The following is a 16447-nucleotide window of genomic DNA, read 5'->3' on the forward strand; positions in this document are numbered from 1 at the left end:
AAACAGAAACCACAAACAAACAAACAAATAAAAAGGACTTCCTTGAATTTATACATTGTGTTTAATTAAAGCCTTCCTTTTGATCCCATGTGTTTATACTGAATACAAGAACCTGTCCAAACTCGCTAATGTGCCAGGTTTAGCCTTGCTCAGCAGGAGGTCTAGACAGCAGGGAGGAGGGGGATAACTCCAAATTTTTTAATAAAACACAAGTGTAAAAAAGAAAGGTGAAATTGTTCAGCAGGTGGAAGCCAGGACAAAATGCACGTTTTACTTTCCATGTAGTATGGTGGATCTATAGTCCACCCACCTGCAAGTGAGCTACATTAAAATTCTTTCAGTACTTTTGGGTAAGTTTGAAAGGTCTTGCTCCTGATTGCTTATACATACAATTCAAATTTAGTAACCAAATGGGTGATAAGAAAATGAGGAAGTGGGTTATGGATGTAGTGGTAGGGTGCTTTCCTAACATGTATAAAGCCCTGGTTCCCCAGCACCACACAAAAGAAAAAAGAAAAAGAAAGAAAATGAGAAAGCAAAGTCTTCTTTAAGCACACACTGAAACACTTTCCAGCAAACTCCTATTTTAGTGATGAGAATAAATCCTCAACCCTCTACCTCAGAAGCTGTCAAGGAAAAATACTTCTTATTTATGCGGTCTTCCTCCTCTTCATCGGGTGGTGGCTTTGCTGGAGGTGGTGGACGTTCTCTCTGCAGAAGAGAAAAAAATAAGTATTCCATTATCTCTCTTTTCAAGTATCGTTCTGGATTATTTTATTTTAGAAGAATATGTAGAAGAAGAATAATGTCCAGAGACTAAAGTTGCGGTTTCTAAGCAGAGAAAGAACCCTGTGCACACACACAAAGTCAATTAGCATGCTCTATAGCTTTTGGTGTCTGTAGCAAAGATCATCAACACCTCTGTCATACCCAAGACCACAATGATACACACCAGCACTGAAAACTTGTAACTGCCTCATTAGAAAATGTCCTTCATACCACTGATACATCAAACTTCAGTAAAGGAAAATTTGTAGTTCATTTTTCAGTCTACTTTACAAAGAGGAAACTCTAGATCAAAAGAATCAACTCATCGAACAATTTTAAATCCAAGGTTATTGAGGAGGTAATGAAAAAAGTAATCAACGACAAAACATTAATTCCTGTCCAAACTTTTAGTGTTGTAATATCAATCTATCCTACTTACTAGCAAAAGCTCAAATTTTAATCTCTTAGCCAGGTGAGGTGATATGTGCTATAGTCCTACCTATTGGGGAAGCTGAGCCAGGACAATCGAGCTCAGGAGTTCAAGGCCAGTCTGTGCTACATAATGAGAACTTGTCTCTAAACAAAAAACAAAGCAAAACATCTCTTATTCTTAGCCACCAACTTCAGTAATAAGTATTATACATCATTCATATAGGAAAACCTATGTCACCTAAGCCCATTTTGTCAGTAGTCTGCCTTAAAGCAGGGATTGGCAAGCTTTTTCTTAAAGGACCATACAATAAATAGTTTAGGCTTTGAGATCAATTCTGTTATCACAGTATATAAGCAGTTATAGAAAATATGCAAAAGAACATGTGGTTGGCTTCCAATAAAACTTTATTTATAAATATAGGCAGCTGTTGGTAGGTGACAGCTTGCAAACCCAACAACAGACCAAGAAACTCACTGAAGAGGGGACACTGGGTCAGTCAGACCAGGAGTAGACAATTTCAAGAATACCCAGAATGATCCTCGTGGAGGAAAGCTGAAAGCTAGAAACTGAAGAGAGATTTGCCCTTGCACCTGTAGTACCTTTAGCATCATTTTCATTCCAAAATTCCAGTCCCTTGTGCTAATCAGTGTTCCTACTGACAAGAAAGAGGTCCTGAAACAGAGAATGGTCCACAGGCTCATTTCGTGGCTTGCATATTAGTTTACCATGTTGCTAAAATGGGTATTTCAGAAACCTAGGGCAGAGGTGAATGCTAAATTATGCGAGAGGCCCAGAGGAACATTTTTCTCATGTTTTGGGAGCTACCAGCACTAGCATTTGGACATCTGTGATCTCTCTGTTAAGACATGTTTCTCTGTTCAGTATTATACTGCTATAAATCAGTTATCCCTACAGTCCCTGGAACCAAATGGATCCTCAATGGCAACAATTTCAGAGCAAGTATGTGTATTTAAGCCAGACAAAGCTATTTAGATTAGATTTCCCATTAAGTCCTACTTTCCCTACCCTTCCTTTCTTCGGAAGTACAGGAATGAGCATGGTCCCAGTGCCACCATGTAAGAAGGGAACATTTGGAAAACAAAATGAAACACAACACAAAGGACCCATCCTAGATGCCTTAGAAAGCCTAGAACGAGCAACACAAAAGCCTTTTGTGGAGGAATGACCATCAGGGACACCAGAGGAAACACAAGTAGTATGAGCCTCTTTTTTTCTAAGGTAAAAACTTTGGTACAGGGGCCTGGAACCACACAACTGATTTATTCATATCATTAACTATGTTTACTAAGAAGTACCCCTTGGCCACAATTAATCAGCAAGGGCCAGGAAGCCAGAACAGTCACAACATACACAAGCAAAAATATCAAAGCATGCACCCTAAGTATCAGTTTCTACTTAGCATGACAAGGGGAGGCTTGGTTCCTAGGGCAGGACAGAGCAAGAAATGTGTGAATCAATCATAGGAACTGTGTTTCTCAGTTACTTCAATACACCTAGACTGCTTCTTGCAAAGACTCCAGCTCCCCCTAATGGGCATCATCTATAAACACTATTTAAAGTAAAGCCTTCCTCCACACCTGGATGTGCTTAAGGCATTTGTGTCTAACAGTGAAAGAACTGAAACAACTACTTTAGTTTTCAGAAGCACACTTCTGTGGTGCTCACTTCTTTTCACCACTCACAAAGAGTTTTGTCAGTCATTGTGGGCTGCGACAAGACTGACAGACTCTCCAAGATCCACACGGAAATGCCTGGGACTGCTTCAGGGCAGAGCAGGGGAAGGTAAGGAGCACTTCCTACCACCCCACCCGACCCCCCCAAAAAAGCACTCCAAGAAACATCAGGCCATTCTAAGGGCACACTTGGAAAGGCTAAGGATTACCTAGCAGCCAAAGGAGTATCAAAATGGTCCCATGCCAGACTCAGACCAAAAGGGAAAGGCCACAATGCTTCTAAAACAGGAAGAAGTAACACCGGTTTCCAGAGATCCTGGAGATCCTGGAATCCTATTAGAGCAATGGTCAGTTTAGCCAAAGGCCAATGGCAGAAACCACAGATGATTATGCCTATCAATAAAGGAAGGAGGATAAGAGGATCAGGGATTCCGGCTTTAACTCAGTACAAATCTAGGTAGAGAAGAAGAGAGGACCAGGGACCAGGACAAGACTCAAAGTAAAAGCAAGTACTAGACAAAGAAGTCAGTACAAATCTAGGTAGAGAAGAAGAGAGGACCAGGGACCAGGACAAGACTCAAAGTAAAAGCAAGTACTAGACAAAGAAGCAGTAAGATGTGATGGACCTTAAGACAGAAAAATGCAGAGCTGTTCTCATTCTATTATCTCAGTGGCTGGGGGTGTTATAATTGGGTAAAATAGAACTAATAAATAATAGATTAATAATTACAAATTTCTAATAAGTAAATACAATATCTGATTAAGCCTTGCTACACTCCTGTTGGTAACAGAACTTGTCTAGATCCACATGGCTAATTCCTTGAGGACAATGGAAGGTAAGCAGATAAGAACTCATTTCATTGTGTACTTCTGCTCTCCAGAAGGAAAGCAAACGATACTCAGCAGAGATCCTAAGGGCACAAGCAGCACTAAGGCTAAATAGGAATAAAAGGCTTTAATTTGCTGTAGGCTCATGAAGAATGGAAAAACACAAAGTGGTTATATTGAAATTGGAAAAAACAAAATTCTACTTCAATGTGAGGTTTGTATGGTTTTATCCACTAAACAAGAGAAACTTGACAGAGCCCCAGCTCAGTGAAGAGCAGAATAAGTGGGCTCCAGGCCTCTGAAATGCCAGCTGGCACCAGGTGTCACACTGCCTCTTCCCAGTGCCCCACAGCAGCCAAAACAGCCCCCAGCAGGTTCAGGCCCAGGGCCACATACAGGCCTCACTCCAGCAGTTCTTGCTCCTGTGGCCTCGGTCTCCTTGTTCATGGAGTCTCTGTCAGATGATCGCCCGCTGGCCATACTGTCTAAGGAATGGCAGGAGACAGCATTGTACAGTGCCTCATAAGGACCCTCTTCTTCGGCATTCGTGTCAAAATCGATGATCAGTTCAGTTACAGCTTTCTCCACATCACCTGAAGGAAGGTTGGAGGGCCACAGAGTCAATAAAAGGGGGCACAAGCTCAGGTTCTAGCCACTGCAGCAATCCAAAGACTCCTAACAATCTGAACTTGACAAACACTAACTTGGAGCAGGAACATGATTATTTTGTTCCAGGAACAGGAAAAAATAAAGTTTTAGCTGCTTTTTACACTGTGATGTAAACACTGTGATGTAAACAGTGTGGAGGGATGCAGCTCAGTGGTAGAGCTTTTGCTTAGAGTATGCTGGGTTCTATCTCCAGCCCTGAAAAAAAAAAAAGAAATCTTGAAATCTATAAAAAATCCTTCTCAAGACTTTTATGAAATCTCCAAATACCATGAGGATATAAACTTAATCTATAAAGTGTACCAGAGTGTAACTGAAAACTGAATTCTTTAGTAAGAGCCTCCTCATGCTCAAGCAAAATAGAGAAGAGCAAAGCCTTTCTGAGAGAGGCGCTATGCTGCTGGTGGACTCATGACACTGAAGACTGTTAGAAATGGCATGTATGGGTGGCTTGCAAATGGTCAAAACTATAAATGTAAACTCCTGAAAAGCTAAGAACATAGTGAATGATTAATCCTATTGATAGTAAATTATGAGGTTAAGGAAAAGTACAAGGAGGAAGGGAGACAGGGAATCCACAGCACAGAGGCTGGACACCATTAACCTTCTACCTCTGCTCTCCACTGGAAGGTCCCTTTCCCTTTTTCATTTTTAGCTTTGTTCTGTTTCTCCAGCCTTTTTCATTATGATTTGCATTTAGGGGACAGTGTCACTGAACTTTATTTTACCTTTGTCATTCATCATGTAAGGACTGGAGGCATGACTCAAGCAATAGAGCACCAGACTTTGAGCTTGCAAAGTCACGAGTTCAAACCCCAGTACTACCCCTGCAGCCAAAAGAAAGAGTTCATGGGTCATTCATCATACCAAAGACCCAAAAGAATGCTCAAGTGATCTGAAAAGGGATCCTACTATTGATGGATAGGCAGGACTGTCTAAGTTAGCTTTCAGACCATATTTGTTGGCCAAATGACCTATTTCCAAAGTTGGCCATGTACATACCTACCAACCAATTGATAATCATTAAATATTTTCTGCGGGTCAATTATGCATAAGGCACTTATAGTGTGTAATGGGAAAGGAAGAATTTACTGGGATCTGAATTCATCTTGAGATGATCCCGCCAACTACACATCCCAGAGCCAACTGTAAAAATAGAGAACAAAATAAAAAGTTAGGGAAGAAGACGCCCACCATCCAAGGCCTATGCTATGTCCAATGACACTTCATATGGCAGTTGGAAAAAATGAACTGAATACAAACTTACTAAGTATTCACAAACCCCTGATATTATTGTTTGAATAAAGATTTTCCATTCTGTCCAAGAATGCTCAACTCCTTTCAAGTTGAGCACCCCTTTCCTGGCAGAAGAGTTGCCTCACCCTGAGACTTCTGTGCTATGGAGTCAATGCCGGAGAGGAGAGGTGGCTGGAGTGTGGAGGTTTTATCTACTCCTTTTGCATTTCTTTTTCCAGTCATGTGATCTATATGGAAAGATTAAAAAAAAGAAGAAGAAAAAAAGCTGTACCAACTACAAATGCCTTGGTTTGGTTACTAGGTCCCCCGTCACTTGGACAGTGAGATGGACTAATACCTTCAATAAGTGCTGCTATCTGCTGGCTCTTTTGAGAAGGCAGTTCCCGGACAGTGTCAAGGGCAGTCAGTCCATGGTTGTCTTTTATGTTGACATCAATTCCTAGAAAGGCACACCAGGTGGACCAGAAGAATGAGCATTTTTTAAGCCAGCTTCAAAGGTCAAATTCCAGGACACCTAAGGCTCCCAAAAAAGCACAACCAATATTTTTCATTCACAGCCATTTAATCCAGCTATTTAGAAGCAATTCACACACTTCTAATCAATCAGCAGAACACACATACACTGGGTTCAAATGCAGCCAGCAAAAACTTCCTCCCTCTGGGGAGGCTGGGGAGAGACAATCCCATCCCTGGCATGCTGTGTAAAGGAGAGCACTGCCGACCTCTCACCTGCAGCCAGCAGGATTTGCACCACATCGGTCTTGCCAAACAAAGCAGCCTCATGCAAAGCACTGCCCATCTCCGTCTGGAAAGCAAATGAGAGCGCAGCGGGATGTCATTAGAACAGTTCAGCATGGCTTCACATGACAAACGGGACACGGATAAGAACGGGAAATAAACTACACAAAGCTCTCTGTCATTATCTTTCCAACTTTTCTTGTATGGATCCCAAAACCACGATCATGGTACATACATCAAGGCCATTTGTGTGCTACCAGGAAGCCACATGGGAGTAACTATTACTCTTGGAGCCACCTAGCAGTGAAACTTCCAAAAACTCTACCTTCTTGGGTAGAGGAATAATGTTAAGAAAAGTACAAGCGAAAAACAACTTCACTTCAAATGTAGCCTGGCCAATACCAAGCTTAAGGACCCATTCACCTGAATGAGGAAGACTAAGAATGAAGGGAAATGCTGAGTCACACTGGCAGCATCACACTGATGAGACCTAGAAGGTACAAAAAAGTGTCCATGGGAACACACATATAGGAAGATAATGAAACTTTTCTGATTTCTGAGAGACAGTCCATAAGCATGTCTTTTCAGGGTTTAAGGACTATAGTTCATTTCCTGAAAAGAAACAAAAAAATAACCGACTCACTCAAAGAGATTTGTCTCTAAAGTGTCACATTAAAATGCGTCAACAAATGGAAGAACCTGAAAAGTGATGTGAAACGTGCTAAATAAGAACACAGCCCAGAAGCATGGTACTTGTGCCTTTTCCAAAATGACTAAGTCCCTACACCTGCAAGGAGTATCTGCTCTGCTACCTGGTAGTTGCTATCCATGCCAGCATCCAGGAGGACCTGGACCACGGCCTTGTGGCCATTCCTTGCTGCCAGGTGCAGAGGGGTGTGCTTCTTAGTGTTGCAGCTCAAGAGGTTGGGGTGTGCGTTGAGGAGCATCTTCACCACCTCCAATCGCCCGTAGAGCGCTGCCAGGTCAAGAGGTGTCTCGAATTTGTTGTTGCGCATGGTGGGATCTGTGAGCTCTTCCAAGAGCACCTTCACCACCTCCGTGTGGCCATACTGTGCTGCACAATGCAGGGCTGTCTCATTGTCGTTGTTCTGAAGGGTTAACAAGCACATCGCATCAAAAAGGGAACTGGTGAGCTAGCATCTGATCAGGATTATCACATAAAACCACTGAAATTTAAATGAGAAAAATAGCAGCAATACCTGGGGACTAACATAAGTCAGAATCCAGGCAGACTCCCTGGCAAATAAGCTTGCCTGCTACCATCAGCCACTTCTTCCCTCACTTCCTGCAAGAGGGGAGCAGCTGCTTCCTCATCTTTCATAGTCCCATGTATGCTGTGAAGGATGTGTCTCCAGATTTTAAGGAAATGAACAAGACAATGTGGCAGGCATTTGGTAGAAGTCCCAGCACAGATGAATACTAATTGTATCACTGCCATTGTTTTCTTTTAAACTTCAACTGGTTTTACAATTTGTACATTTTCAATTTATGGTTCTGATTCTGGATTTGTCAACCATCCACTGCCTTTCACACAGCTTTTTAAAAAAGAGTTTGTCAACTGTGTAGCTTCTGCATGCAAATCAATCAGTCAACAATGAAACTAAGAGAGCAAAGCAACAAAAATCACTCTCAAGGTATCAGCCAACAGTCATTTCCAGAGGAGCAAGGCACTTGGTTAAGTCGTAGAGGGACATGGGAACCCTGCCACTGCCCTGTGCCTACTCCAGGAGCCTGCACCAATTAATGCAAGCAGAGTTCACTTCATTAACATAGCAGCCTACACAGGGAAATGTTTCTTATTGTAAAAAAGGTACAGACACCTGGAATGTTTGGTATGAGAGGTGCAAAATATTCAAATGTAACATCGTCATCAATTCAAATTCATAACCCATGGTTCTCTAATGCCAATTCTGTTTTAAACTAAACACAGTGTTGGATAAAATGGGAGTATGGACTTTTACAACCATCAGAAGCAAAATGTTAGTCATTCCAATTATGTTCTTCCTTTTGTTATTGCTGATAATGTACAGTTAGAATAGAAATTACTTCCACAACCTCTCCTTTTTAAGAAGCACTAATGAAAATAATTCTCCCACAACATTTTGTGATTCCCAAGTTTATCCAGGAGGCTTCTGCCACTTTTGGGAAACAAAGTTTAAGAGGGAGGTTGTCCACTATATGTTAATATTGTGCACCTTTCAGTGGTCAAGAGGTAAAAAATATTTCTAGAGTTGTTTTAATTCTATCAATGACATTAAAAAGAATGAATTAGGAGTTACCCAAACATGCATGCAATTCCATCTGCTTTTGATCTGGCATTTGACTGCATCATTTTTTCCAGCTACACCAAGTATACCAGAAAGATGCAGAGCTGCTGGGAGCAAGGCCCAAAAAAGGCCAAAATGATGGCAAAGAAAAATTTTTAAATGAAGTAAGGACAGAGAGAGCGGTAGCAGGAGCACATGCAAAGACAAGAGCACACAAATAAATGCAGAGGAAGGGGCACTGAGCTCCAACCCAGCTCAGGAAGAGCAGCTGCTGAGAAAGTGCAGACTTCACTGGCCACTGAACATAGTCCATTAGCAATGGCCTCCTGTGACAGCAGGGCCCCACAGAGCAAGTTCCACATCAACCTGGAAGTCTGGAGGAATACAAATGCCGGGCGGAAAGCAAATGCTTGGGGCTTCTATGCCAAACAAACCAACTGGAACACCCATTTGGAATCCCTGTTTTCTATTACTGTGGCCTGAGTACCCTGAGCAAACTCAGAGCTGTCCCTTAACTGTCCGCTGATGCAAACACAGCTGCATCAACAAAACTCACGGGAACTTTCTGTAGGGTGATGCTGGGGCAGAGTGGCAACTCAAAGAAGCTTAAGAGGATTCTCTAGGTTTTACATCTCAAGATTAGCATGACAGCAAGGGCCAAGAAGTCAGATTATTCTTACTAAAATTCCAGTCCAGAAAAACTTATGTTTACTCTAAAGCAAGCAGTATGGGCTCTTTTTCAAGTTGTCACCCTACATCTAGAGTAATTTGTCCTTGATTTTGTAAAAACTATGTTATTAGGACCTACAGAAATATAAAACTCTATCCAGCAAGAATAAAATATGAGGGCTGGGTATGTAGCTCAGTGGGAGAACACATACTTATAGCACATGCTTAACACTGCATGAGACTGGGGGGTTCAGTCTCTACACTCTCCCTCTTTGCCCCTGCATGTAAAAAAGAATAAAACATTTTTGTTTTATTGCCAGTATGAAGACCATTATCACAAAGCTTCTCTCTTAAAGGCAAAATCTTGATCACTACTGGCAAATTCCCTGCCTCATGCTAAAAATGGACAACCACATCTCTACAAAAACCTATGCTCATATTTACTGTGTAGAAAGCACCTGAGTATGTTTCAGTCTTACCAGACGTGGTCTGTCTGGTAATTATAACTCTCTTGAGTTTAAATAGTGGTGACCACACTGTACCACTGAACACAGGCCATCATGATGAGTTCTTATTACTGTTTCCTTTTTGAGCCTGACAACTAGCAAGTTAAGAAGTCCTTAAGTATTGGTTCATAGATCGTCAAAAAAAGGAGGATTCTAAAGAGAGGCACAGACTGCTAATCGTCTAGAACCCTTCCCTTTCACACCTTTCAAATAACACTAGGGTGCTCACACCTCAAGAGTTTCCAGAACCTCATTACTATCAATCTGTTCTGGAGATGAAATATCCCAATTCCCCCAAAGCCTTGCGCAAACCCTCCATTCTTACCCATCCTGAGATTCCCTTGTACTTTTCCTTGCTTTGGCCAATAGCTATAAAAAAAAAAAGGTGGGGGGAATTGGGGAATTTCTATGCCTACTACTCCTTACATTTGAAGAGTCCATTCGCTTGTAAATCCACTACAAAAAAAAAAAAGCAGCAGAAAATTGTACAGAAACATTCCTATGGCCTTTCTCTTCTTTGAACTATGTCAGGATCATCACCTCTCAGAGCTTAGATTACAGCTCAAGGGCACACTTAGTCATTGTTGACAGGGACACCTAGGCTACAACTCTGCAGCAACAGTGGTACAGGCTCTATCTAGATATATCACAATCAGAAAGAAAGGAAAAACTAGGTCTATAAGAACAAGAGTATGTAAGGGAAACAAGAGAACTGAGTCCATGATGTAAAAGAAGAGTAAGAGTTATTCTTAATCTTCATAATTACTCTGTAATACTCTGGAAAGACCAACTCTGACCAAAGTGGAAGGTTTAGGGAGACAGACAGCAGCTAAATATAAGGAACTGAAAATCAGTGGAATTCAAGAAGAGGCTGCCAAGCAGTAATGAATTGTTTGCTGTTAGGAAAAACAAGTAAGTGAAATAAAGGATAGATGCATGACCTTTCAGGGATAGAAGGAAGTGGATTCCTGCTCTGGTTGCAAAAAAGTTGGTCAATGTCAGTGGTTTTTAAACCAGCTTCATTTGAAAATTACATGGGAGCTTTAACTGTAGTCAATCCAACCCCAGACTTGCCAAGGAAGCACCTCAGAAAATGAAGCACTGGAAAGTATTTTAAAAAATTCCTGGGGCATGGTGGCACACATCTACAATCCCACACTCAACTCTGAGGCAGGAGTATCATGGGTTCAAGGCCAGTGTAGGCTATATAACAAGACCCTGTCTCAAAAAACCAAGGGCTAGGGGTGTAGTTCAGTGGTAGAGTTGCTTGCCTATCATGTGCAAGGTCCTAGATTTTCCATTCCCAGCACTGCAAAATGAAAAACAAAACAGAACACTCACCTAGCTGCAGGCACTAACTTAAGCAATCAGTTATCATCATCATCAGGAGACAAACTGACATCATGTGCCTTGTGATGTGACGCACTAAAGAAGACATGTCTGTTCTGTGGTATTCCTGCCAGAAGCATGTAACCTGCGTCTAATCATGAGAGACTGCCAGATAAACCTAAACTGAGGGATAGTCATGTCATGATTGGCCTACGCTCTTTAAAAAAATCTCAATATCAGAAAAGGAAAGAAAGGCTGAGGAATCTTGGGTCAGACCCTGGTCCAGAAAAAAAAAATTTCTAGTGCTTGCTTTGGCAGCATATATGCTAAAATAGGAATGATACGAAGATTAGCATGACATGCAAATTCATGAAGCATTCCATATTTTTTAAATGCTTTAAACAAGACTGTGAGGACAAAAGAAGTGAACATATATCCTATATTAGATAATTGTATCAATTTTGAATTTTCTGAGTCTAATAATTGTATCACAGCTTTATTAATGAACATCCTTGTTCTCAGATTAGTTTGGAGAAGTAATTAATACTAAATGGACATATTTAGGCTTAAAGAGCCGTGATATGAGTGACTTAATTGCACATAATTCACCATCAGCTCTAGCAACAATTACACATGTACATACAAACAGAAAAAGCAAAGGGAACAAAATGTTAACAACTGGAGCAAGGAGAAGCATACACTGCAGCTCACTGCATTACTCTCTTACAGCCTCTTCTAAGTTGGGAACTTATCCAAATAGGTTTTTAAAAGCTTCCCAGGTGGTTCTGGCACCCCAACATGCTCAGGAGCATCTGGCAAGCTGATCTAGATAAAACTCAAGTTCTGAGACTGTGACTTATCTTGAAGTGGACAGAAAAACAGATCTACCCTAAAGCCAATTTGACTATTGTTTTTAAAAGGAGACAATGACCTTTACATAGCTCCACCTTAGCTATGGGTAATTTACATCTGGCCTGGTTTATGCCAACTTCATGAACAAGAAAAGGCCCCAAATGTTGAAGGGGAACATCAAAGCTCATGCAAACCACATCTGTTCCCAGAAAGGCATCTAAGACTTCTAAATTTTTACCGGCTGCCTGATAGGATTTACCACTGAAGTATAAATTAGCAAAAACAACTCCTAGATACAAGCCAGGTTAACAAAATCCCAGTGAGTCAGGACAAAACCTAGGGAGGCCAGACAGAATCAGCTCCAGAAGGGCTGACATTCTCAGTGCAGTCAAACACCTCTGCCCCTTCATGCAGTGTACACCATTTGGACCTTCATGGGAAGAGAGAAAGCACAAGACAGCAGTTCCAAAGAGAGACCTATGTTCTTGCTACATTCAAACTAATTTTCTTTTATGTGTGCAAAATCAAAGGATAAGAACAGTGCTTTCAAGAACCAGTCATAGTCTTTAATCAAAGCTTTATAAGCTAAAAAAAAAAAACCACTGAGTGGAAAAACAATAACCTCAAGGTCCCTCCCTACAAAACCAAACCCTGACTAGACTAACTAAGCAAATGTTTCATTAAGCATCATCTACTAGGAACAAAGACAGATTCTTAAAATACCTTTTCAGAAATACCACATTACATGTAATTTTAAAAATTCAGATCTCAAATATTACTAGTTACTAGCTATTTTTTACTTTATGTACATGATCTTATTAAAACTTCAGAACAATCCAACAAGGTAGGCAGTAACATCTCATTTTACAAAAAAGGAAACCAAGGTTCAGAGAAATCAAGCAACTTACTCAAGTCAACAAAAACAAAAAGCAGCAGCCCCAAACTCAGCTTCAGGTCTCACAAGAAAGCCTGTGGCCTGTAAGATTTCCACTCTATTGCTCTACTCCTCGCCCCCAACCCACAGCATCTAAAAGAGATGTCTTCCTAAAACAGAGTTTTCTTCCTAAAGGGAAAAAACAAAACAAAACTCAGAACTTGAAGAATGGGCCAAAAGAGAGTTGATGTGCACTCCTACCTCAGGTCAAACTACTTCTCTACCATTAAGACCCCAAAGCTAAAATCTTCCACAAAGCCCTACTAGGTCAGCCCATTGGGAAACTGAAGTGGCTAAATCAGCCTTGCTCAAAGAAAAGCATGAAATTTCTGCCTTGTTTGTTTTTGCTTTGTTTTGCTATGGGACTGGGGATAGAAAGAGCCTCACACGTGGTATCTACACCTGATGTTATGTTTCCTTTCCCCCAGGGCAGCTGTATTTGGAGCAAGTAAAAAGGTAGCTAATGTGGATAATGCAGTGTCTCAACCAAATTCCAGATGGCTGTCATCTGAATAAAAGCCTCAAGATGGAAACACAGCTTGAAAGCACTAAGGAGAGGCCATCACCCATCTGCCTAATAAGCTCTGCCTCTTCCATGGTGAAGGCCAGAGGACGGAGAGGGTTGGGCTGGTCACCACATGCCTATCAAACCTACCATATGTCCCAGTCAGCAGGCAAATGCCCTATGTAGTCTGCTACATAATTTCCTATTTCAGAGCCCTTCATGGGTCAGAAGTAACCAAGCAGAAAGAGAAGATAATGGCTGGAAAGACTGGACTGAGGCTGTAAAGCATCATGCAGAATGGCACAAACTCCCAGAAAAGAAAGGAGAGTGATGAGCAACAGCTTTCAAAAGAAGAAAACAAAGTCACCTATGTCCATTCCCCAACACCTCCAAGGCTATTGAATCATGAAAGAAAATCAGATTCCACTTCAAAAGAAATATAGAAAGCTAACTAAAATTTTTTTTAATTTCAGGAAGTACAATTTAATCACTTTTCTGTGTTTATTCAAAAGTAAGCTAATTTGTTTAAATTTTTCTTTTCTGAATTTAAATGATTTTGGAAATCACAATAGTAAATTAAGCATACAATGTGGTCCTTTCTATTTCCCCATTGCTGCCACTTCAGATGTACCAACCTTTTCAGAGTTAGTACGGATTTTTAAAATAAACCTAAACTCACTGCAGTTTCATTTTCCCATTCCCAGACAAGCCAAAAGCAGATGGGCCAAAGTGGACAGCAGTCAGGGTGAGCAGGAGCCTGAGTGGACAAGAGTAGAAACCAGAGGACCACAGAGGAAGTGCAGTACTGAGAAATGATGCAGAGAAATCCTGGCAGTAAAGTACACACCTTGGCATTGATATAAGGGTCAAAGGGGCCGTACTTTTTGAGTTCTTTGATCTCAAGAGCATTCTACAAAAAGGAGAGGAAAGGAAAATGTGATGATAAAGTAGATGAAATATATCAAAGCAATACATAGCCCCAAGGGGGCCCAACACTAAAACAACACGGATCTGCCCTCTGGATGCCTCACAAAGAAGTTAATGGAGAAGACAACCTCCAGGGCACCTCATTACCCCCATGTTATCCAAGTAACCAAAGAGATCCACATGAATGCTTTTTAAATAATCAATGTAGTGCTTATAACTACCTAGAATCCATTAGTTTCTTCAAGGTACTGCAGACATCTCACCCAGCCTCCACCCCATCCACCTACCTCCCAGGCACTCAAAGCACTGGGTTGGTGTCCACCTATTAATGAATACTCCAGGCAGGAGGCAGCTGGGAACAGGACAAGCTAGCACACTCAAGTGGCTCAAAAACATAAGCAGCTGTGTTCCAAGGCAGAGGTGGGCAGACAGGATTAGAAATGGTTGCTGAAAATTGCTTAAATAAGGACTTGTGATCAGTTTTTTAACACTGAAGAATATTAGTTATAAGCAAGCTTCTTTATATATTTCTTCCAGAGGAAAAATATTGTCAATGAAATCAGGAGGAATAAAATTGCATTTAGATTCTAAAGAGGCAATTCTAAAGAGACAATTTTCATTTCAAACGTTATATACAGACATCCTCCACTGGTGATCTTAAGTGTCATTCACTTACCTAGAAAATACAGCCCATAAAGGGAAAGGTAAACTGGCTGACAACAGTCTACACACAACCTCCAGATAGAGATATCTGAGACCTGTAAATTTCTCCCATCTCAGAGAGCTGTGCTTCTCAGAATCAAGTTGCATGGGTGTGGCTGATAGATGGACTTGCCAGAATGATTTCTTATTTTTTTAGGTAATTTAACAATTTCCTCTCAGCAGAGTCATTAGGAAAACAGTCCTATGCTTACTGACAAAGAGCAGCGAGCAGCGTCTCCCTCATTCAAGCAATGAGAAAAGCACCCACTTCAGATCAGAGCAGGGTGGAACACAGGAGAATGGCCTGTTGTGTATCAAAAGACCATCTCCTCCCAAACAGGCACACAGACTCTGATTCAAACCACAAGGAGTTGGATTCATGAGAGGCATAGCTCAACCTTGAATAATTCAAGTATAATTTTCCCAGAGAAATAAAGGTATAGAAGAAGAGGTGTATTCTGAGAGTACTTAAATCCAGAACCAATGTAAGGGGTTTTTTTGTGGCTTTTTTTTTTTTTTTTTTTAAAGTAAAGACAGGGTAGCCTAGAACGCTAGACTCAAACTCTCAATTCTCCTACCTCAGCTTCCTGAGTAGTGGGGTTACAAACCTGTGAACCACCAAATCCAGCTTAGGCATCTTTTCTTGAATGCTGCCTTTCTTACTTCCTGAGAATTATCTCTGTTCTTTTCAAAGTATACTAGCTCTTCAATTAACATCAGAGAACACCATGAAAATGACCTTCGTTCCCCTGGATCACCTCCAATCACATTTCTGATTTGTGAGTTATTTTTTCAGCACTGGCACAAGTACTTCCACTTCAGCATGGTTTTTGTTTGTTTTGTAGCATAGGGGATTGAACCTAGGATCTTGTGCACTACCACTTGAACCATATCCCTAGCCCTTTTGATTTTATTTTGTTGTTGAGATAGGGTCTCACTCTCACTACCTTTGCCCAAGTTGGCCTCAAATTTGAGATTCTCCTGCCTCCACCTCCCAAGCAGTTAGGATTACAAGTGTGCACCACCACACCTAGCCACTTCTGTACATTCTGATGTATGTAAAACAACAACATGGCTCAGTCAGTACTGGCAAACACTGGGAAAGTTGTTTTGCCATGTTGGTTGCAGAAGCACAATGTACAGTTAAGCCCACAAGTTTGAAACTGACTATGCAATTTTGAAGGACTTGCATTATTTTAAATTTTGCATGTATAGTGTTGTGTGTGTTTATTTTTTATAGGTTATTCCAAATCCACATGAGTCAGATGCAAATAAAATACATGCTCACAGTACACTAGAATGGGTAGAAGCAGGAGGAGGGAAGTCATATGTAGGGTACAGAAGCTGGCTC

The 16447-nt window shown here is 41.1% G+C and overlaps 1 protein-coding gene across 7 annotated transcripts in view; it reads right to left on the reverse strand.

The window, feature by feature from the left end:
• The window catches only part of Anks1a (ankyrin repeat and sterile alpha motif domain containing 1A), a 161071-nt gene that overhangs the window by 76991 nt on the left and 67633 nt on the right, over positions 1-16447 (reverse strand). For 4 of the 7 annotated variants that reach the window (XM_020164123.2, XM_074082384.1, XM_020164127.2 and 1 more), the window contains exons 4-9: positions 7197-7493; positions 6376-6451; positions 5984-6085; positions 5772-5873; positions 4120-4316; positions 619-711 (exon numbers count right to left, since the gene is read on the reverse strand). In XM_020164123.2, the coding sequence (XP_020019712.1) occupies positions 619-711; positions 4120-4316; positions 5772-5873; positions 5984-6085; positions 6376-6451; positions 7197-7493 (867 nt within the window). Of the gene's footprint in view, positions 1-618; positions 712-4119; positions 4317-5771; positions 5874-5983; positions 6086-6375; positions 6452-7196; positions 7494-14314; positions 14378-16447 lie in introns of all 7 variants that reach the window. The other 3 variants (XM_020164128.2, XM_074082383.1, XM_020164122.2) reach the window with 1 other exon arrangement.

This window comes from Castor canadensis, chromosome 8 (genome assembly GCF_047511655.1).
Source record: "Castor canadensis chromosome 8, mCasCan1.hap1v2, whole genome shotgun sequence".
NCBI classification, from domain to species: domain Eukaryota; kingdom Metazoa; phylum Chordata; class Mammalia; order Rodentia; family Castoridae; genus Castor; species Castor canadensis.